Source organism: Diorhabda sublineata, chromosome 10 (assembly GCF_026230105.1).
Source record: "Diorhabda sublineata isolate icDioSubl1.1 chromosome 10, icDioSubl1.1, whole genome shotgun sequence".
In the NCBI taxonomy this organism is placed as follows: domain Eukaryota; kingdom Metazoa; phylum Arthropoda; class Insecta; order Coleoptera; family Chrysomelidae; genus Diorhabda; species Diorhabda sublineata.
In genome coordinates, this window is record NC_079483.1 from 16,578,336 (window position 1) to 16,601,478 (window position 23,143).

The window sequence follows — 23,143 nt, forward strand, 5'->3', positions numbered from 1 at the left end:
TCTAATTATAACCTAGCGCGAGAATTTCACTTAACTGCTTTGCAGAGATTCTGGAATAATTTATGAATGTTGTACAGTGGAATATGAGCTGAGAGAATGTTTTTAATGAAAAATTCAAATAATTTGTCGTTTCATATCAAGATACAACTACGCACTCACAATAAAAATACTTTTTTTAATATAACATTGATTTTGTAGCAATAATTTACTGCACATAAAACCGAACCACGTTAAGTGTACTTTTAGTTTTAGAAACAGTTGGTAATAGTCGAGTATTAAATCTGGAGAATATGATGATTGCTCAATTAATGTCTAGGATGCCCGAGCTAAAGCGGTTGTAACCTCAGAGCCCAGTTAATGCGCGCGTTATCCTGATGCAAGGAAAAACCTTTACAAAATTTTTCCTGTATCATTCTTTCATTCTCCCATCGTATAATAACTACTCGAATTAATAAATTTGAATTGAGGTTAAGTCTCCTGAACGTAAGCATATAAATATATCACAATACGTTGATCCACTCGATCCATTTTGATATTGAAATATAATTTGAAGTGATGATAAAATAATTTCGTTCATAAATACGTCAATAGAAGAGCAAAGGAATCAGTTTTGAATTCAATTAAATTAATAATCTTTGATATTCCTTTCAAAATTCTGCGAAAATAAAATGATAACCTAAAGCTTCTTCGGGAGCACATTAAGGAGGCAATCCCCCGATAAGACTCCTGTCAATATTCGTAGATTGTTTTTATTTAGGTTATAAATGAAGAAATATCAGTATAGAAAAAGTTGGATGGAAAGTATTTCAAAAGAAATTTTTTATTGGAGACCTATCAATTAAGGACGATTAGGATGTTGTACATCAGGTAGGAATATAAAAATAAAGTCTGGAATTTGTTGTTTGTTGAAAGTATTTGTATAATATAATAATTCCATCTGAATAAATAATAATATTTGCAGTTCTTTTTTCTATATTCCCTAATTCTATAAAACAATCTTTAAAAAAAGTAATGGAAGAAGAAGAAGATGTGTAGAAGTTTAGAAGCACTATGTGTATACATGCAGCATTCTTTATTAAGAAGTAGACTAAGTTGCATAAGGCAAAGAAGATAAAAAGCATATTAGAAAAACGTTGGAAGAAGATGAAGATGAATAAAACTGAATATATAAATGTATTGGAGCACATGCTGTAAATTTGGTTTTGGAAGAGGAATCCATTAATAGCTGCCTAACTTTTAGCATAGACGAAAGACCGGGATGATACGTATTTAAGATAAAGACATAAAGACAAAAATAGCCATAAGCCACGAAACAAACTCTGATTAAATAAAACAAAAAAAGAATCTTCCAAAACAATGTAAACAACAATAAGAGCTGTAGAAATATGACAAAAATGCTCAATAAAAAGGAAACCAGAGAACAGAGCACTGGTGTGGTGAAAGCCTCCAAGAAGAAGACGTAGAGGACAACCAACTCTAAGATGGAAAACATACATTGCGTAGGCAGTTAGAAACCTGAGAATAGGAGACTGGAATGTAAGGGAGATATAGAGGAAAGAACAACGAATTAATGAGGGAAAATGCCGGAGAATTAGAAGGAGTAAAGTAATTGAAACATCGTTTGTTATCTTATGAATGGTGCTCACTTTGAATGCTATTCATATTGAAACATCTGGTATAAAGTAAGACGTGGTCCATGACTTCCTAGAAAAATGGTTTAGTGAATAAGACGACAAACAAGCTGCTCATGATTAGGATTGGAAAATATTAAAGCACAATATAATGTTCATAAATGAAGTTTGTGAAAAACTGGATAAACAAGTTCTCGGCTCTAGTCGAGAGAAAGAAGAGATTATAATGTTTATAAATGAAGTATGTGAGAAACTGGAAACATAAGGTATTTGAGACTAGGCTAAAATAAGAAGAGGTTAGAGCAGGATACAATGTTCAAAAATTAAGGATGTGAGAAGAATTGCCCAAAACTTAGAGCGTTGAGGTGAAGAAGACGGTACAATGGAAAAGAAGTAATACAAAAAAATATCGAAGAATTGTTTCAAAAGATTAGTTTAGAATGGGACAAAGTAGAATCATTTTATTTATTTCTAAATTTTTCATGCTTCAATATGACTTCGTACATTCAACTATGTGCCAGAAATTATTCATCAATGGTTTTTTATCCAGCAAAACATGGCAGCAAATCAGTTTAATATTAGCTAGTTTTTCGATATAATCCATACAGATCACACTTTCAGTATACCAAAATATTGTGGTCGGAAAAACGGTTTTGGTCTCTTGACTTGATTGTTTCGTCTGTATATTTATTCTTGGGGTATAATGGTTCCATTTACATATTCACTTTGATTACGTTTGAAGATATCCAATTATTAATCTGAATTTTTAACGCGAGCGAGTTTTTGATCGGCATCTAACAATCGCTGCACGCATCTTGCAGGTAGCTTCCTGCAAGATGCAAAAATGTGCAAACCACTTACAAATATCAGTCCATTGGATGGAAGATAATAATCAACTGACTTTTTCCTGATTTCTCAACTAGAAGTCGATATTTTTTGTCGTCCATTTCAACAAATATAAAAGCTTGAACAATTTTCTTGATTTTAACATTAAAATAGAACTAACTAATTCTAGAAACCGACAGTATTTGGTATACACAAATAATGGTTTGACTTTAAACTATCCATAAACATGAAGGCAGTTTTTCAAAAAAGTGAATGTTTGGTTAGGTCAGACTTATCTTTATTGAAGACTCGTTAACATACTTGCATACTTACAAATTCTGTAAAGATTCACTGATGAACTTTCTTTAAATATTCGCCTTGTTTTCAACATTATTTGATTACTTAATGGCTAAATAATCAATTTAAGGGAAGGTTTTGGAACATGAATTGGGCTGCTAGATCCCCGGATCTTATAATAATGATTTTTTTGTATAAGGAAAGGTAAAACAAATATTTTATGAAGAAAATGAAATTTTAAAATAACAGAATAATTGGCAAACAGTTGGTTTGATCAATTGAAAGAGAACAAGCGTTTGGATAATTCCGAAAACGTAGGATATTTTTTTTAGTACCAAGATACTACTAATAGGTCAAAGGTGAATTTCTTATAATAATATAAACTGAAAATGGACAGATGTAAATTGATCGCCAAGGTAATCCCTTTATCTGCTTTTCGAAAAGGGTAGCTACTAAGGACATGTAAAGTTGTACGGGACAATAGGTTAATGGTTATTCGGTACATATACCTTAAATTTGGAGTAAACAGTTTCTTGTTAATTTGCTTTCATTAATTTCTATTTTTACCTTCGAGCATAGTAAAAAAAGTCGATGAGAGTGATTGACAGTGAACGAGGAAGAGTTTAATTGTTTGGGAAATATCATGGAGGTGTTGCCTAACAAGCTGCTTTGAAAATCAAGGCTATTGAAACGGAGCACCTGACATCCAGGAGGAAAGATCCATCCAAGAAGAAGTCCTTCAAAAATTTCTTGTAGAACTATAGCAACAAATTTGCCGTAATCCGAAATACTGTATATGGATGGATCGTTCACATTCTGCGTAAAGATTTTTTAACAGTTTTTTACTATTCACATACTCCAAAATAGTTTTTTGTTTGCTACCAAGTAAGACAACTGAGTCCTTTAAAACATGCTGGTACCTATTAACAAGCGATATTTATGAAAAGTTTGGTCTTAGTTTGGATCCCAGGAAAATTTTCGTTGATTTTGAAAAGGTGAACAAGGTGCGTTTGACCTATAGGTCATATGAAGTCAATAGGAATAAGTTCTGATTATAAAAAAGAACGAAATAGGAATCTCGGGCTGACTTATTTGAACCCAATTGAAATAGAGGACTGTCGATTTAAAGCTGTTTAAATCAGGTTAATTTTGGTGACATATATCGTCGAAAAATTAATTGTCAAATTACAACGCGTATATAAAAATAGTTTCAGTTAGAACCATTTGTTTCTTTTGGTTTCTGTATAATAACCTGGTGACCAATTTACCTGCAAGGATTAAATGAACTCTTGGTAGTCTTGGGTACAAGTTTACCATCGCCGTTGACAACTGATTTCTAAATTCGATATATGGGCCTGAATGTTAATTCTCTTAACTCCGCCTGGTGTGTTTCGGTGTGGTGGATTGAGTAGCCCGCTGGACACAACTGCCGGTCCCAAGCCCGGGTAAAGGAGGAGGGTCAAGTCGATAGGCCAGCCCCCTATCACTTGGAAAAAACTTCTTTTGGCTAAAAATCCGAAAACTAGGCCTCGGAATATGGATGATCAAAATGGAAAACGACAATGGCAACGAAAACGGACTATGATTTGTGGAACATGGAATATACAGGGAATTAGAACGAAGGTAGATGACATTTTACAAGAAATTAAAAAACATAAACTGGACTTTATTGCTCTCTCTGAAACAAAGAAAAAAGGACAAGGTACACAAACACTCGGGGAATATATCCACATATACAGCGGCGTTAACAAAGAAGAACATGCAAAAAGGGGTATATCGCTCCTTATACATGAGAAGTATAAGAAGAACGTCTCCAGCTGGGAAGCAATAAGCGATAGAACAATAAAAGTTAATGTCAATTTAAAAGGCTGCAAAATAACAATAATTGCTACTTATGGACCTAATGAAGACGCACGGGTAGATGAAAAAGAAAAGTATTATGAAACGCTAAATGAGCTAATATCTCAGACAGGTAACGATCGAGAAATCATAATACTGGGAGACCTAAATGCTAGAACTGGCAAAGAAACGAAGCATGAGATAATAGGGCCCTACGGTGAAAATACCAGGAATGATAATGGCTCCAGGTTGATAGATGTCTGTCAACATAACTTACTAAGAATAATGAATGGGTATTTTAAACATAAGGAAATACACACATATACATGGACGCAAATAACTAGAAATCTAAGATCAATAATCGACTATCTTATAATGAAACAAAAAACGAAGATAAAAGTGCACAATGTCAGAGTATATCGATCCGCAGAATGTGGAAGTGACCATCATCTGATAAAAGCTAAGTTAATAATGCCAATAATCAAAGACAACAAACAAAAGAATCAACTGCAAAACAGTAAAGATTTAACAGATATAGATATACCAAACTATAATATAGAAAGCCTTATGAACGAGAGCACAAAATTATTATACCAACAAAGACTGGACCAAAACCTCCCACAGGAGTACGAACAAGAACCAACAGACAATCTTACCAAAGTAGTAATTGACAGCATACACAAAGCAGCCAAAGAAGCCTTAGGATATAAAGAAATGAAAAAGAGAACACGAAATTATTGGTGGACTGAACAACTGCAAAATTTAAAAGAACAAAAACAACGATTGTATCATACCTGGCTAAGCACTAAAAAAGCAGAACATAAGGAACAATATAGTGAAGCTGTATCAAAATTTAAAACCGCTGCGATAGAGGCCAAAAACCTCAGCTGGGAAAATAAATGCAAGGAATTGGATACCTATTTAGGAGGACGCCAATCCAGGGAATCGTGGAGATTTATAGATAATGTTAGATCTGGCAGAAAAGAAAATATCCCAATAGGCACCATATCACCAAATAAATGGCAAGACTATTACCGCTCATTACTCAGAGAACAGAGATCTGAATATAGTAACATGCCGGCTGAAGACATACGGATTACAGGTGAACCAATAAAAATCAACGTAGAAAAAACAAAGAAAGCTATAACACTACTTAAAAATGGGCGCGCTCCTGGTCCAGAGGGAATACCTGCAGAATTAATAAAAGCAGGAACAAATAGGCTGTTTAATATCCTAACAGAAATTATCAATAGACATCTAAATGGAGAACCAATACCGCAAACGTGGAAAGAAGGATGGATCACGTCCATATACAAGAAAGGAAATAAGGAAGACTGCAATAATTATAGGGGCATTACAGTGACTAGTACGCTCAGTAGGTTATACGGAAAAATAATAAAGGAGATCATTTGTGAAGAATATCACCCATACAAGTCCGAGGAACAAAACGGCTTCAGAGCAGGTCGATCGACGATAGATAGTATTTTCTGTCTATCACAAATAATCGAAAAGAGAACCGTAAGATCACAAGAAGTGCACCTACTATTGGTAGACTTGAAGAAAGCGTATGACACAGTACCTGTCTCAAAATTATGGGAGGTTCTGGAAAGAACGAGCATAAATACCACTCTAATAAAGGCTATAAAAGAACTATACAGAGACACAACAGCAAAAATAAAAATAGGTAACAAGGTGACAGACGGCTTCAAAACAACCAAAGGCTTGCGACAAGGGTGTTGTTTATCCCCAACTCTGTTCAACATATACATAGATGAAGCCCTAAGAGTTTGGAAAAAAAAATGTAAAGGAATGGGACTAACTATTGGGGAGAGCACCTTGTATACACTGCACTATGCCGATGACCAGGTAGTGGTAGCACAGGAAAAAGAAGATCTGGAGTACATGTCTAGAAAACTTATAGAAGAATACCAAAAGTGGGGTCTACAGGTTAGCACGGAGAAGACACAATACATATGTATAGGATCAGAAGATTCACCTGGGAATTTAGATCTAGAAGGAAAAATAATTAAAAACTGTAAGGAATGCATATACCTAGGTGTAAAACTAACAACAACAGGACGAAACGAGGAAACAATTAGGGACAGAATAACCAAAGGAAGAAAAGTAATAAGAGCCCTGAACTCAGTGCTGTGGCAAAAGAATATTAGACCAGAAACAAAAAAGAGAATATACAACGCCATTTTACAACCAATAATTACATATAGCTCCGAGGTTTGGCAACTTACAGAAAAGCAAAAAAATAACTTAAATGCAGTGGAAATGGATTTCTGGAGGAGAGCAGCAAGAATATCTAGAACGGAACATATAAGAAACGAGGAAATAAGAAGACAATTGAAAGTAGAAAGAACTTTAGTAGAAGATATAGAAAAGAAACAGTTGATTTGGTACGGACACGTTAAGAGAATGGGAAGAGAACGACTACCAAGAATAATATTAGAATGGACCCCCAAAGAAAAAAGAAAGAGGGGAAGACCACCTAGAACATGGCTACAAGGAATCACTAGAGCAATGTCCGAAAGGAACCTAGCAGTCGACGACTGGCAAGATAGACAGGCCTGGAGATTAGGAACCCAAAGGCGTATAACGCTATAAAAGGGGATATATATATATGTTAATTCTTAATAGCTTTTCCCAATAACTTTTTCTCATACTTTCCACATAGAAAATTTTCCAATATATTCTTGATTTTTCAAAACTTGAATTATAGTCTGTGAAGTGAAGCAACGCTAAGAAACTTGAAATAGAGAATTTATAGTTGTCATCACTCTTCCAAACTGCCCTAACAGAACTATTAATGAGATAACAATCAATTTTGTAACTGAAATAAGTGAAATTAAAATGTACTTTTTTTTAGATATTTGAGCAATAAGTTTCGATTCAACAGACTATCATGCATCATCTTTAGCTCGAATGAATATCATGCCGTTAGAAAATGAGATATTAGTTGATGAAAACTTTTCTAGCACAAAGTTTCTAATGACGTGTCAAGATGCTTGTACGAATTATTATGTATCGTTCAGCTTACCCTTGATACCCGGTTTAGATCGATATAATCGGTAGGACCATGTGTCTCCCATATATCCTCATCCCCAGGAGCATCATCGAGCTCTTCAAATTCATTGAAGGGGGTGTCTTTCTGCATTAAAATCGTATTGTTAATAATTTGATTTGAGAATTGATTTATAACAGAATTACTTCATTTTAGATTATTTATGATATATCAGAATAAGAGATTTTGATGATATCGATTGCTGAAACTGCGGTGAAAATTCACCATGAACTCCCTACCATTTATTTCTGTTATAAAAAGAAAAAATTAGCTCAATCTGAATCCTTTAGATTTTTCTTTATGAAATTCTTGAAAGAAAAGATTTAAATCGAAGCTGTTGACCGAAAAATGTGGTATCTCGCATTTATATAGAGGGTGTCTCATGAAATGGATCTGTTTCCAATGTAAACTTTATTTATTAAATAATTATACACAAAGGAAGTCTTAATCTTAGAAGTAGGACTAGATAGTATAACCATTTTCTATAGTCTAAACCTAAACGATTGGTACACTTACGGTTGTGGACCCCATTTTTTCTTACGCCCAACGAAGACCTCCGTGGAGTCTCCCGTGGACCCCTGGTGGTCCACTTTGTATCACGGGTCTAAACCCAACGTTCAGTAATCTCTTTGAGACAATTATTTGACTTAGATGCAAAAAATTGTTGCACATTGCATTTTAAATATCTCCTTTGGCTTCAAAGCTCTTCCCACGCAAGAGTTAGAATAAATAGTAAGCTGACTGTACAATTACACTTTTCATAGAATAAGAGACTAGTCTAAACAAGTTACGGCATGTTTAAATTGAGGCCTAGTAAATTTCACATACGAAAACCGATAATACTTGTGAGACAATCTAATATTTTTTTTAATCCAACTACTCCTCCACCAAAATTAGTGCGAATTGGCCAAATATTGGTTAAAAATTGGGGAAGATTTAATAATTTGTTAATGTAAATATCACATTGTTGGTTCAATCTGTTATCGAAATGATTGACTATGAATATTTCATCATTAGATGGTGTCGTAATTGAATTCAGGAAATTTATCAATGAAAATGAAAATACTGTGCTACGTTGTAGTTACATAAGACCTTTCTAATCTTTGGTTTATATTCCTCAGATGGTTAACGCGACATTAAACAGTAATAATATGAATACTGCCGTTATTTAAAATTTAATGGAATCCACAAGATACTAAGCTTAAAGCGACATGAAATTCTGAGTAGTCCATTTCGGAAAAGTTGTACAAACGGTATTGGTGAAAATAATTTTTCTCTAAAAAAGATTTTGATCCCGTCCAGTTAAGATGTTTTCGTTCTTTTAATTAAACGAGTTTTTTGTACATGAAGGATGAGAGAGAAACTTTTTACCTTTCGTTGACGTTTGCGATTTAATTAAATTCCTTTACGAGACGGTGACATTGATAAGTATCGGTGAGTTAGGTAAATGTAAATAAGACTTTTTTCCATTAATTTCTCTCCAGCTTTAGTAAGGTCTAACGTTGAATGGTATTTCGACGGTATATGAATCTGATAATACAGAAATTTTCATATATACTGAAGGATCTAAGAAAAATTTCGATTTTACACGATAAATAATGAAGCAGCCTTATATTTTGACGGATTTTTTTTTCAGACTAGTGCGGTACAAAAGAATCCAACACTGATCATTTCGGAGCTGATTGCTAGGATAAAATTTCAAATTTGACTTTCATTCAGTTCGAAATAAGGTTCAATTTTGATAGTAATTTCATTTTTTGAGCTTAAAGTTTTGAAAAATTAATTGTCATAGTTTAATTGGGTCAAATATTGGTTTCCTGAGCTTAATTTGGTAAATAATAAGCTTTTTTCAAGTATAATTGAATGAAGAATAGGAATTTCTAATTTTAATTTTGTCAAAAATGGGATTTTCTGTGTTTGATTTGGTGAATAATGATCTTTTTCAAGTTTCACTACTAATTAGGTGAAGAATGGTATTTTTTAATTTCAATTTTGTCCCAAAATTATATTTTCTGAGCTTGATTTGGTAAATAAAGATTTTTTTTACGTAAAATTACTAATTAGATTTTTTAATATGAATTTGACCTTAACCTGAATTTGCTGATTTTAATTCAGTCACGAAATGGAATTTCTGATATTAATTTTGTAAAATAATTATCTTTACTTGTACTCGTTCGAGCACAAATTGCTTTTGTGTGATTAATTTATTTAACTTGGCTAAATATGAAACTAGCTTTCCTAAGTTTGATTTAGTCAAAATATCTGTTCTTTTAGGTAAAGTTTTACTATTCAGAGTTTAATTAAACATTATTATGTTTCAATTTAGAAATAAAACCCTAATTTTTAAAGTTATTGATTCTCTAATTTCTATATTGTTAAAAATTGATTTTCTACATTCAATTTGATCCAAAATAGCATTTTGTAACTTTTTATTTGGACAAAAAATTTTTTTATTGAGTTTTTACTTTCCGATTTTAATTTTGTATAAATTGAGTTTATTCAGTTTGATTAGGTCAAAATTAGGTTATTTTAGTTCAATTTTGCAAATAGTTGGCCTTTTCAAAAGTAATTTTCTTCTAAAAGTTTAATTTCATGAAAAAGTGTTTTTCCTAATTCATATTCCATTAAAATACGGCTTCAGAACTTAAATTTTCTTCAAAATTGACTTTTCTACTTTTAGTTTTGCCGTTCTAGGTTTAATTTGGTCTAAATTAATTTATTTAGTGTGATTGAGGCAAAATTAGCTTATATCAGTATAATTTTGCAAACAATTGGCCTTTCCAAAGAGAATTTTGTGAAAATTTTGAGAAAACAGTGTTTTTTCTAATTTACATTTGTTTCTCTGGTTTCAAATATAACTTTCAAGGATTAAACTTTGTTAACGATTGGTTTTTCTAAGGACAATTCTGAGAGCACAAAATTTTTCAAGTATAATTTGGAAAAAATGTTTTTTATAATTTCGATTTGGTTAAAATTTAGCTTTGTGAATTCAATTTGGTCCTTTCCGAGTTTAATTTAGTCTAAATTGACTCTATTCAGTTGAACTAAGTCTAAATAGGCTTATCTGAGTTTATTTTTGTTAATAATTAGTTTTTCTTAGAAAAACTTTAAATTTTTTAGTTTAATTTGTAGAAGTAAATTGTATTTCGTTGAAATTTGGCGTTCTAAATTAATATTTCTACAAAATGGGCTTGCCTCATTTTGATATAGGGAAAAATTTGATTTTAGGTTTATATTTATTTATAAAAATTGACGAAAAAGTGTTTTTTTATTTTACATTACACCAAAAATTGTCTTTTAAAATTCATTTTGCTCCGAAAGTAGCTTTTCTATATTTAATCTGGTTAAAACATTCGTTTTAAATCAAAATTAGCTCTGCTGAGCAAAATTTCATGAAAATAGGCTTTTTAGTATAAGTTATTGAAAAATTTTGTCAATATTTGATTTTTCTAGTCTTAGTTAGCTTAAAAATATTCTCTGTTTAATTTGGTGAAAATAGAATTTTAATTGGTCTCATACAAATTCGTTTTAACCAAAAATGGGTTATCTTATTTTGATACGGTCAAAAATTTTAAGAAAATTTGCTTTTCCATGTTTAATTAGTGAAAATTAACTCAGCTGTGTTGAAATTTAATTTTCCGGGTTCAATTTGATTAAAAATTGGTTTCTGTGATTTTTTAACTCAAACTCGTCAAATATTTTTTAATAGATTTAGTTTAGAGACGTTGGCCATCCTAATTTTGAGTGAGGGCGATGTTCATCTATAAGTTTCCTGAATGAAATGAAGCAAACTAATTCTTCTTGGGACAACCGGTATGTTCAAAGATAAAAACCATCACTGGACATCAATAATTAATTACAAAATTAAATATTCACCAGCAGACGCTGAACTTTTATGAATTAATTAAACGTCTTTCAATATAAATTTCAAATTGTTTCAAAAAAAAGGATTCCTTTGAAAATGATCTTTGAAATAGCAATTTTCTGGAATACGGTCGACACCTTGACGCCAATCTCAATATTGATCTCAATAAAAATGAAAGTGCACCGTTCTTTTACAACTTTATAGGAAATTACCTGGAAAAGAGGTTGATCGGTTTCACTTTTTACAGCCGGGATCTGAATTTCGTAGGAGATTTGTTCAAATTCAGGAACATTGTCGTTGATGTCTTCAACTCCTACTACGACTCGCGTTATAGACGTGAGAGGGGGACTTCCATTATCACTGATAAGAACCTGAAACGAAAATATAAAATAAATTAACAAAAAATAAAACCGACAATCATATTGTTATTGTGTAGTGTCGCGTAAAGATAAAACTCAACAGCAATAAATCGTGGAGAGATAATAACAGATATAAATTTTATTAAATCACGTAATGCCGGGTGAGATAGAGCAGCTTTTTTCTTTTAAATTTAATAAAAAGCAGTCGATATAAAAATCCACGACCCACTCAATTCGATTGTGCCTTTCTCCACGATTCTCCGAGAAACCGTCACTTCAAGATGTTTAATTCAAAAAGTCAAACTATTATTTCAATAGCATCTCATTATGAAATTCCATAATGTTTCCACTTTCTCAAATATTGAAGTTCGTACACCCAATCAATTTAAATGCAATTCATGCACTTCTATTTTTTTTTTAGTATAAAAACTGTTGCGTTATTTGGTTTTTTCAAATTCTTCGATTTCAATTAACTAATCGAAGTACTTTATATCACAGTGGCCATCGAGTGAAGTTATTCTCTAGAACATAGTGTCCAGTTTTAGGCCCGCCGCATATTGAACCCAGTAGAGATCCTGTACTCTATGATTCTACTCATAAAGAACATACTGCTAATTTTTCTTCACTTGCAATAGGCTTTTTTGCGTTGCACTCTTGACCAGTAATATCATTTTCAATCAATTTCTGAGCCTCACTCAACTGTCTTCTGTTTAACCGAAACGCCTCCTTGAACATATTTTCTGGACTTTCACCAGATAACTAACCCTATTACACTCAAGTGGTTTGGGTGGTGCCTGCCACGTGGAGATGCCTTTGATTTTGATCTTTAATTTCTGTAGTCACGCTCGTCTGTCGAGTAGGTTCTGCAGATACTGCTCTAGGTGGAATTATGTTGTACAGTTCGGAAGAGTATCTGGCGTGGTGGTATCGGTAAAACGGAGGCAGGTCAGCGACTTTTTCTACGCTCTAAGCTGTCCAAGTTTCTGGTCGAGCATCTTCAAAATAGGCTTGGGAGGCTAGATCCGAATGCAATACTCAAAAAATGAACGAATCTAGACTTTCTAGAGGGTCATACTGCTCCTATCCTCAACACCTAACAAGCTAATTTGCGGTATTGGTGATATTTTATGTCCAGACAGGACAAAAATTGCAGCCTTCTTTGTAAAAACAGTATCTTGGTATTTTGCTGCATTTAACTAAATCAGATTGCTTCTGCCCAACTTTAAAATTGGTATTGATGGTGGTGATCTGTTGCTGCCTACGGATTTGGATGTCAGCTGTTTTGACCAATGACACAAGTGTGCTATCGTCGGTAAAGCTATAGATTGGGTTTGCAGTTTGATCTAATAGATCGTAGATGTACAGGAGAAAGAGAGTAAGTGACACCGTTGACCTCAAACCTTTCTGAGGTGCGTCCAACGATAGCGACACGGATGCAATGGTCTCTGAGAAAGTTAGTAAGCCAGTCGATAAGTGAGGACGACAAACTATACGATATCAATTTATTTAGAAGGTTGGCATGCATTGGCAATATAGGCCAGGAGATCCTTGGTTGATCTATGTTTACGAAAACAATATCGATAGTCGCTGATGATGTTAGCAGACTCAATATATCTAAAGTTTTGTTGGTTAACGACATTCTGAATGAACTTGGCAATGGCTGCAAATAAATCTATCGGACGATAGTTGTTGGAAACCGTATTTTGGGGAAAAAAGTTTGTATAGCAGACTTATTAGTTGCACATTTCTTCCTTCCTTTAAGTCCCCTTTAACCTGTGAGAAAGGAACATACCAAATCACCCAATATTCAACGTATTGCTTCAAGGCTACCATGAAAAATCGTATTTCATTTGATTACTGGTATTGAAAGGCGCTTTCGTGTGTTTGCTGAAGTATACGCGGAATTGGATTGAAATAGATTGAGTGGAATCCGTGGAATGTAAGACCGCACTTGGCATGACCAAGATTGGAAAAAATTATTTAATTATCTGACCTACTATACTATATTGCATTCTCGGATTTCTAAGTATCTAGTAAGTTTATGAACGCAGGAAACCGAAGCGCTTTTTGATATATCTCTAAATGTCTGTACAAAAAAATGTTCCTTTCAATACATGACTTTCTTTATCATTCGAGTTCCCGATGATACATCGAATTTTGGAAACAGCGAACTTGAACAAATCAGCTAAAATTTATATATATTTTTTTCCTTTGTGCGTGAATCCCAGGGCAATATCGACTACATAAATAAAGAATGCATTCACATTCGATTGAAGCTTTTCCAAATCCGAAAAAATTCACGTTAATACGAATTTCAAATTGATGTAGTTAGAAGAATTTGAAGCGGCGAAAAAAAACCCGCAGGAGGAAGGCGCATCGGGAATAAAAAACGTATAACATACTAGCTGGCGGGGAATATAGAAAGCATAATGAAGATAATGATAATGATTCGAATACGGCAAATAAAGAGGTATCATTCTATTTTTTGTTAGTCACAAAATTGTAGGCTGACTAAAACTCGAAAATTTTTCGAAAGGAAATGTATCGTATAATTTGTGCTAACAATTAGGTACAGAAAGTGTAATATTCAACCTAATATTAACTAAAATAATGCAATGAAAGAAGTAATTACATTTATTCGAGTATACAAAACGAGCCGACTTTGTTTTTTGTTGATAAAGTTTGTTGGTTAAGTTGACATTAGTTTTTGTGCAAGTACCAAATTCCAATTTAGCATTTTTTCTTCCTCAAATGGCGCCGTCTTTTTCGTTAATTCAACGTCGAATCGCCTCAATGAATTAAGAAAGTATAGTATGTCCTTTTACAAGTAGTCACACCTTATAAATCCCAGAAAACTTCATCACATGGATGGAACAGCCTTCACCTACCGAACTTTATTATATTTATCTACTTCCAAAATTTTGAGATGTTTTGATATTTTAAAATTTTATTAAGTTTGAATTATTTTAACCACGAGCTTCCTACTATATACGTACCACCTATTCTTTGACAAAATGATTTAAGTTTATGCATCGTCCTGTAACGCTATGAATTTATGTTTCTCCGGGACAAAGGATGAAAAAGTAGTCGTCCTACAGGAGCGACTGTGCGGGGTCTAAATGGTCTCAAAAAGGGGGTTTAAATTATTTTCAATGAAGCACAATCCAACATACTACAAGGTAATGTACGAATGATTCACCCATTGTTATTAATGTTGCAAAAAGTTTACTTGTATGTACCCGTGGTACCCATCGTGCAGACAATTCTTTCATGTTAAGACAGTAAATATATTATGTACCATATGATATGAGAGACCTTTAACTATTTGTCTTATAGTCACCTTCATGTTAATCTGTACAAGATTTCTTACCATATATTAACTCACGACCATATTTTTTTACCATGTCGTATGATACTGTTGATTCCCCTAAGGCATCCACCCAATCTTAGTGAATTTACTTTGGAGTAAATTTTTTTAAACGCCAGTATTTAATTTCCGTGCGGTGCTCGACACGATTAACATATTGAGATGTGAATCATTCGAATTCAGGTTTTTACTGTAGGTTTTAGGTAAGTTTCCTTCAAAAGGTTCAAATTTGTCGATTTAACAGGCTCAGAACAAAAGGATCAGTCTAGTTAGTTCTATTTTAACATCCTGGTTTAATTCTACTAATTATCAAAGCAATAGTTAACAGTAGTAACAATAGTGGACTGAAAAGTTTGTAGACTATCATGGTGAAAAAACTTTTTTTATAGAATTTGATTTTTGGTCACCATTTTTAAAGTTCGAGTTGTCTTATACCTCATAATAGGCTTCATTTTCGATATTTTCGATTAGAACCTGTTCATTGGCGTAAAATTTCGGTGCGGCGAACATTTCCTTGAGTTCTGAGAACAGAAAAAAGTCGCTGGGGGCTAGATCTGGAGAATCCGATGGAAATGGAAGCAATTCGTTGCCCAATTCATGCATTGCCTATAATTTCATTGATTTGTGCCATTGTGTAATGTCTTGATGTAACAGCAGTTTCTTTTTCTTCAAATGGGACCGCTTTTACGCAATTTTATCAATCAAATGCTTCAATAACACTGCGTAATAATCGCTGTTTATGATTTTATTCTTACTTATATAGTCGATTAATATTAAATACTTATGCCATTACTATGCCAGCCGACTTTTGTGTCTATCCACGCTTCGGAGCCAGTTCATCACATCCACTCCACTTGGCTGATTGTCTACTGGACTCCGATGTGAAATGATATTTGAACAACTCCAAATACTGCTGAGAGTCATCTATTAGTTATTGTTTTTAGTTTTTTCAATAGTTCATTATCCTGGGTCAAAGTCTGCATAATTTTTATCAACCAAGCCTTGGCTTCAGTAGTATTTTTTTACCCAAAGAATTATCGTTTATCAACACGCGAAATTTCTTTTCAATAGTATGATAGCTGTCAAATATACACATGTTTCTTTGAGACTAACAGAGAATTTTCCAGCTAACCTAATATTTGTACGAGTTCCAACTTTGATTTGACCATCTACAATTTGGCTGCTGAGAGAAATAAATCGGATTTAAATACGTAATTTCGCCAAAACAAATGTTAGAATATCGAGTACAGTAATTCTGCAAAATATTGAAGCTTCACGCTTCATTTGTAGTCTAGACTATAGTATATTGACTGTTTGTTTACAGAAAACGCTATATTTAAATACTGATGAATGTTTTTAAGCTTATTGATTAACATTATAATCAATTTAGGAGAATAATGTTTCAACACCTGTCACTATGTTAGAAAGAAAACGACGTCCACCATTATTTAACATTTCTATTGTTTCCCAGGAGATTCTTATTCGCTCTGCCTTTTGGGAATTTTTAAACGAATATGGCAAACAATATAATTGATCATGTACAGCTGAATTTTTTGCTGCGGAACCATCACCAAGATTTGCCTCAACCTCTTGATTAGTGCATCTTGGATCGTCTTCGATCATACGACTCTCTCAATGTTTCCAAAAATAATCAATGCCTCATGATAAAACGATATCTGTCTTCTTTTCAGTTCGGTATAAACAGTAAAACACAGTTGTTTGTGAAAGACTTTATCTTAAACCGAAATTGAAATCATAGTAGATCAGAACTTTCACAAATTCATATTCCAATGGAAAATTCTATGTACCACCATCTATTTTTTGATAGCAGCGACTCAATTGCAGTCAGAGCGTACTGCTCAAATACTCAAAATATATAGTTAGTACATATAGGAAAGTCCTCTTGAAACTATTGTCATTTTGTGCAAAATTAATTTGTTTTTTCGCCAATTTCATCTTATTATCAAATCAAGTTTCTAATAAATAAATATAATAAAATAAATAATTGCCCCTACTACATTAGAAACGTGTAGATAAATTCTAACTACGTCATTGGTATAATTAATTCAAACCACGCAGCTGGAAAACTGGAAAAATTACCTATGCATTCACTTGTTTATGCATGTATCACGTGTAGGATTCAGCAATAATTTAGAATTTTTTGTATCCAACGGAGTTTCTAATTTAAAGGGGTTAACCAGGACAACTAAAAAATACAAGGTGTTCCGGGACTCGATACAAAAACTGCGTCAGTAGATAATGCTGTGATATTAAAAAAAATTTTCATACAGCCTTAAAAGTTGCGAAATCAGAGCTTATATTTAAGTATATTTTCTGTATTATACAGCCGGGAGCGGCTCAAGCCCTATGTTTAACAATCCGTAACTTTTACAGGGACTGAATTTTTCTATTGATTTTTTAACAAAAAAGTACTCTTTGTTTAACTCGATAAAATTTATGGTTTAGGGCATATGTAGATTTTTAGATCGTTGTACATGCCAAAAAAACCGTTCGCAATAAAGAGACATTCTGAAGAAAATTATCATAAATATCAAATATTTATTAAAAAGACTTACAGAAGGTATTAAAACACAATAAAGAACATTTCTAATTGAACTACATGCTGTCGAAAATCATATTACGTACATAAAGAAAAAATTGAAATGCAGAAAAAATTTTGTTGGCCAAACTATAATGAAAGTTCGAAGTAGGTACCTTGCACTTCTACGTACTTCCGGAGTCTACTGAGGTTATTTCTTTGAACTTTGAACTTGAATCTTCGACAGTATGTAGTACAAATGTTTATTTGTATATTATTGATGATCTTGTATTGCGGTTCTGAGACTCAAACTGTTGCTTGTTTCATACTAAGGCTACTAATTAGACTGGATTTTTGTGAAAAGTTAAAGATACGGAAGCCCTAACTCTCAATTTTTTAAATGTATCCGTTTTATCGATGGGGTCTCATTTACTCGATAAAAAATTTTAAATTCCGGCATAAAACCAAATCCGATGGACGTATCAGCTTCCAAAACGTATTCTTATATGAAATTTCAATACAATGTTGCCAGTAATTGCGGCAAAATCGCAAAAATGTGTATAATCAAGCCCTTAACGTGAATACGAAAAATTTTTTATTAAGCAAACCCCAAACATTTTTCTATCTATCCCAGAGATAGGATCATCTTTTTTTGAAACACCCTGTATTTAGTAACGACTGTGATATATCGATATCGATTTGCCTTTTTTTTTGTAATTAAGCACATAAAAAAGCCTTTTTTCATTGTAAAGGGTTCAAAACTTTTGAATGTAGATATTTTAATTAAAGAATTGCCCTAAAAAGTTCAATTATTATGAAGCAAACAACATATTGTCACTATAAATCACTATAAAACAGAATATTTGGCTCAAGATAAATGAAATGCGTCAACAAGGTACTGCAACATGCATTCCTCAAAACATCAATCGCATCTGTTGTACGGAATTCGTGGCACGAAGCTGAAAACATTTCTCTTTAGCCAAAATTAAGTTCATCACATTCTATTCATCTGTGCATTTACCACATTAATCTTGTCAGATTTAAATTTGAAAGGAAGCCCCGAGCGTCTTGCGTTAATTCACCGGGGAATAATGGAAATCATTAATGCCTTTGGGCCCCTTATAATCTTCCATAATCTGTTTATTTTGCTATGTAATGGAGCACTCGCCATAGCTTCTAGCCGCTTAGTTTTAGGCTGCGGTCGTTTTATTTACATCGGTATCAATTCTACAACTATCAGTATACAATGTGGTTCAAAAAGAACCGAGATTTCAGCACATATTGTATTTATATCTAATCCTATTAACTTATTTGTTAACCATTAAAATACTTTTGAGACTTTAATAGTATAAATGAATAAAAGACGTTTGAATTTTACATAAAGGATAATAAGTCGTGCGTGGAATCACTATGCGTTAACTCCAATGTTTGGAAGAAGTTGTAATTAGAAGGAAACTCATTAGACTAGAGGTTCCTGACTAAAATTTTCCTCATTTCCTTGGAAATCATAATGACCTTATAAGGTTCAAACAAGGTTAATCAAATCTGTTTGTTTTTGAGGCAATGAACCGAGGAAAATTGCCATTTGCACTTTCAATGAATGGTGAAATTCAAGTCTCAATAACTGATATTGTGATTATTTTATTTTTTCAAAAAAAAATTGAATTGATGTAAGAAACTGTTAGGTGTTCTTTTTTTTACAATTTGTAGACAAAAGCTTGTTAAAAACTAAAAAACAAACATACAAATAACTAAATAAAGCCACAAATAAAATAAAAGTATACACAAGAAATCAACGAATGCAATGAATAACGAAATTTTTATATACATTACATAGTATAGTTAAAATTAAACACCAGATAATAAAACAAACTAGAATAGGCAATAATTTGTATTAAAAATCATTAGCAACATTAAAACAGTATTAAATCGAATTAAATATTGGTATTTTAATAAAAGTCCTTTATAGAATAGAAGGTACTTTCCAGTACCTATGCCTTCAAATTATTGCGACATGCGGGAAAAGATTATATAGATTTGATTTCAATTGGAAAATTATTGTGCATTTTTCTGAATTGTAAAGTATTGAGCCCTCAACTAATTCTGAATTGTTAAGACCAAGAAACACAGAAAATTAACCAATAGACCTAGTACGAGGTATTAGAGGTAACATGTCTGGATGTAAATCTCATCAAGATAGATGTTAGATTAATCTAATACTCGCGAGTAAATTAACTTCTTTTTCTTCTGCTTCCTACTCCATTTTAGGCAGATTGTCTGTTCATTCTTCGCAGCATGTCTATTGCCTCAATTGATGGTAAGATTATCACACCTCATTCTACTTATATGTTCGTCTCATTCGCGCTTTCTGCTTAGTATCCATTCGTTAATATTTTCCACTCAGCATTTTTGCCTTACTTCGTCTAGGAGCGTTTTTCCAGTAATTTTTCGTGGGACTTTCATTTCGCTTGTTTCCAGGAGCCTTTTCTGTATCAGGTCGAGCTTCTGCTGTGTACGTCATTATGGTACAGTTTTGTAGGTTCTTGACTTGGCCTCAATACTTTTGTATTTGTTTTTTTTATATAGTGTTGTTCAGACATCCGGCTGCTCTTGCTGCTTTTATTGTTTGCTGCCTTACCTCCGTCTCAATATCCGGATAGTGCTATACCCAAATATTTGAATTTCATTTCTTGCTGGATTATTTTGTTGCATCTAAGAGGTATGTTTGATGTTGTCAGGTTTTTTGTTTTGGAGGCAGAAACCGTCATATTTAGAGATTTTACTGTGCAATTAAAGCGAAATAGCAGCCTTTGGGGGTCGTCTTCGTTTTCTACAACCAGCACAGCATCGTCAGCATAGCATAGGATTGTAATATTGCAGTCACTCATTTTGTATCCGTTGTTGTTGTTTTGTTGTTAGTTTTAATGTCCTACTCAATAGGTTTATGCCTATGTAATTCTCTGGCATTTTTTGTCTCCCTTTTTAAACATAAGAATGGTGATGCTTGTTCGCCATTCATCAGGGTATTCCGTGGTATGTGAAGACATTTCTAATCAGTTTGGTTAGTTGTTGTAAGTAAGTCCTCATTTGTGATTATATCTGGAGTGTTGCGCTCGATAGCATCTTCCTCTTTACTGTATAGTATTGTGAGATATTCGAGGTTTCCTTTGTTATTTGTTTAGGTACAATTAGTTTGTTGGTCTCTTTTCTCTGATAAATTGCCAGATTTGCTTGTGTATCTTACGATTATTTTATTTTACGCTCTTGTTTTTGATTTCTTGAGAGAACCATGGCGTTTTACTGGGTACCAAGCGCTTCGTCCGCGGTTTCCTTGATGTTATTCCTTAGTTTATCCCAACTGACATTTACATCTTCCAGCTCGTTTATTCGGTTTATAATTATCTTTTCCTTTAACCTATTTTGGTAGAGAACTCTCGTAGATTCATTCCATAGCGCTTCTGTATTTATTTTTTGTTCTTTTAGTAAATTAACTTAAAGAAAGTGAATAAATATTTTGATTTTTAGCAAAAGTTTGTTATGAAAAAAACGTATATTGATTTTGTGACTAATCATATCTCCACTCTCTTCCCTTCAAATATAAAAATATTTAACACTAAACGTTAAAATAATTTCCCATAAAACAAAACTTTTTAATAATTGATAAATCTCAAAACGAGCATACTAAAACAAAGCGTAAAATAGATGACGCAAATAAAAAAAAAACAAACTGGGAAACAACTCGTACTTCGCGAACTAAAAATTCGTAACAAACGAACAAATCTGGAAACTGTTATTTAATTTTCGAGGAACAGCAATACTTGGACTAAAAAGGAAAATCCTTAATGGTAGGAACCGACTTCTCTTTCATCCGTCTTTTAAGAACGACTCATCCGGGGGCTTGAGAACATCTTTTGTAATAAATCTGTTTTTTCTACAATCACTTGATAAAGAAGCCTTCTTTGCTTGTCACTTGCAACGACAAGTGGACATTTACTGAGCACACTTTATTGCTTTAGCATATTGTATTTTGATTAACTATACAATATTAAAAGATTTAAATATGTAATTTTGCCAACGGAAAGAAACGTACTTGTTGCCTATTTTTCTGACTTATTCACTTGATTTTAAAATAGCCTATTCAACGAATGTCAAGATATTCTTCAATAATGAGCTGTATGATCACATATTTTGGATCTCTTATGATGCAGCTGAGATATTTTAAATTTCTTCTTTTCATTTCGTGAAGGATCTCTACGTCCTTTTCGTATATCTAAATTGGTCACATGATATATCCTTGAAGTCTCAGCATCCTACGACAGGCTCACATCTCGAAGACTTCTAGTCGTCGCTCACAAGATGCGTTGAGGATCCAAGCATAAAATAGGTTTGGGTATACATTCCACTTGAGCAACCATGTTCTCGGTTGCGGCTACATAGAGGCTTCTTGATCTTCAGAAACTATTCACGTGTTTTCTTGATTCGCAATATTATTTTTAAACAGTAATCCACGGAGCAGTCAAAGCTTGTAACCAGGTAGACATATCTCTTGATTCTTTCCAGTCTTTCGCCTTCCACATGCAGTTATTCATCGGGCGCTTCAGTTTTGGTGACAATCATGTTCTCGACTAACTTTGGTGACATCCCTCAACATGTTTTGTAGGACTTGTCTGTTTTCAGCGATAAGTACCCATGCCTGTCTGACTTGATTTCCACTGCATTCGCTAGTCAGATTGAATGCAAATAGACCCAGTTTGATTTTTCTGATATCTTGGTGGAACCTTATACTGATAAATTGGTATCACCACACTTATGAAGGGGTTACAAGCTCTAAATTCTGACGTGGTAAGCTTTTCTATACCCTCCTTTAATTTGAAGTCACTGTAAGTTACATGCCCTTCTAAACCTCATCTGTTTTCTAAGCACAAAATTGAAGGGAAAATAATTTGATCTTTGACGAGTCAGAAGTAATGACCCTATTGCGTTACCCTCTGAGAAGCGCCATGGTAAATATAAATTTGTCGGTATCAATAATTAAATAACTGACAAACACAGTCTTCAATCATTCGCTGTTTGATCTACTCAAAACGTATACGAATCTATCAATCATACGTGATCATATCGCCGCCATGCTATGTTTGAAATTCATTAAACTACCTGTAATAAGTGGGAATGTTTTCTTGAGGACTGTTTGTATATGAACATTTATCATTTACCGGAATACTGTATTACTCAAAATGAAATTACTATTTGGTATAGTCAAGGGTGAATATATAGGGGATTATTTTTTATCGATAAACACATTATTTTCGTGTCAAATAATCGAAGGTCAAATAATTTTTTTAGGACATCAA

At 33.1% G+C, this 23,143-nt stretch overlaps 1 protein-coding gene across 6 annotated transcripts in view; it reads right to left on the reverse strand.

Annotated features, from left to right (window-relative positions):
* Window positions 1-23,143, reverse strand: part of LOC130449932 (fat-like cadherin-related tumor suppressor homolog) — a 424,769-nt gene that overhangs the window by 63,630 nt on the left and 337,996 nt on the right. For 4 of the 6 annotated variants that reach the window (XM_056788033.1, XM_056788036.1, XM_056788032.1 and 1 more), the window contains exons 6-7: window positions 11,740-11,898; window positions 7,639-7,749 (exon numbers count right to left, since the gene is read on the reverse strand). In XM_056788033.1, coding sequence (XP_056644011.1) covers window positions 7,639-7,749; window positions 11,740-11,898 — 270 coding nt within the window. The remainder of the gene's footprint in view (window positions 1-7,638; window positions 7,750-11,739; window positions 11,899-23,143) is intronic. The other 2 variants (XM_056788038.1, XM_056788034.1) reach the window with 1 other exon arrangement.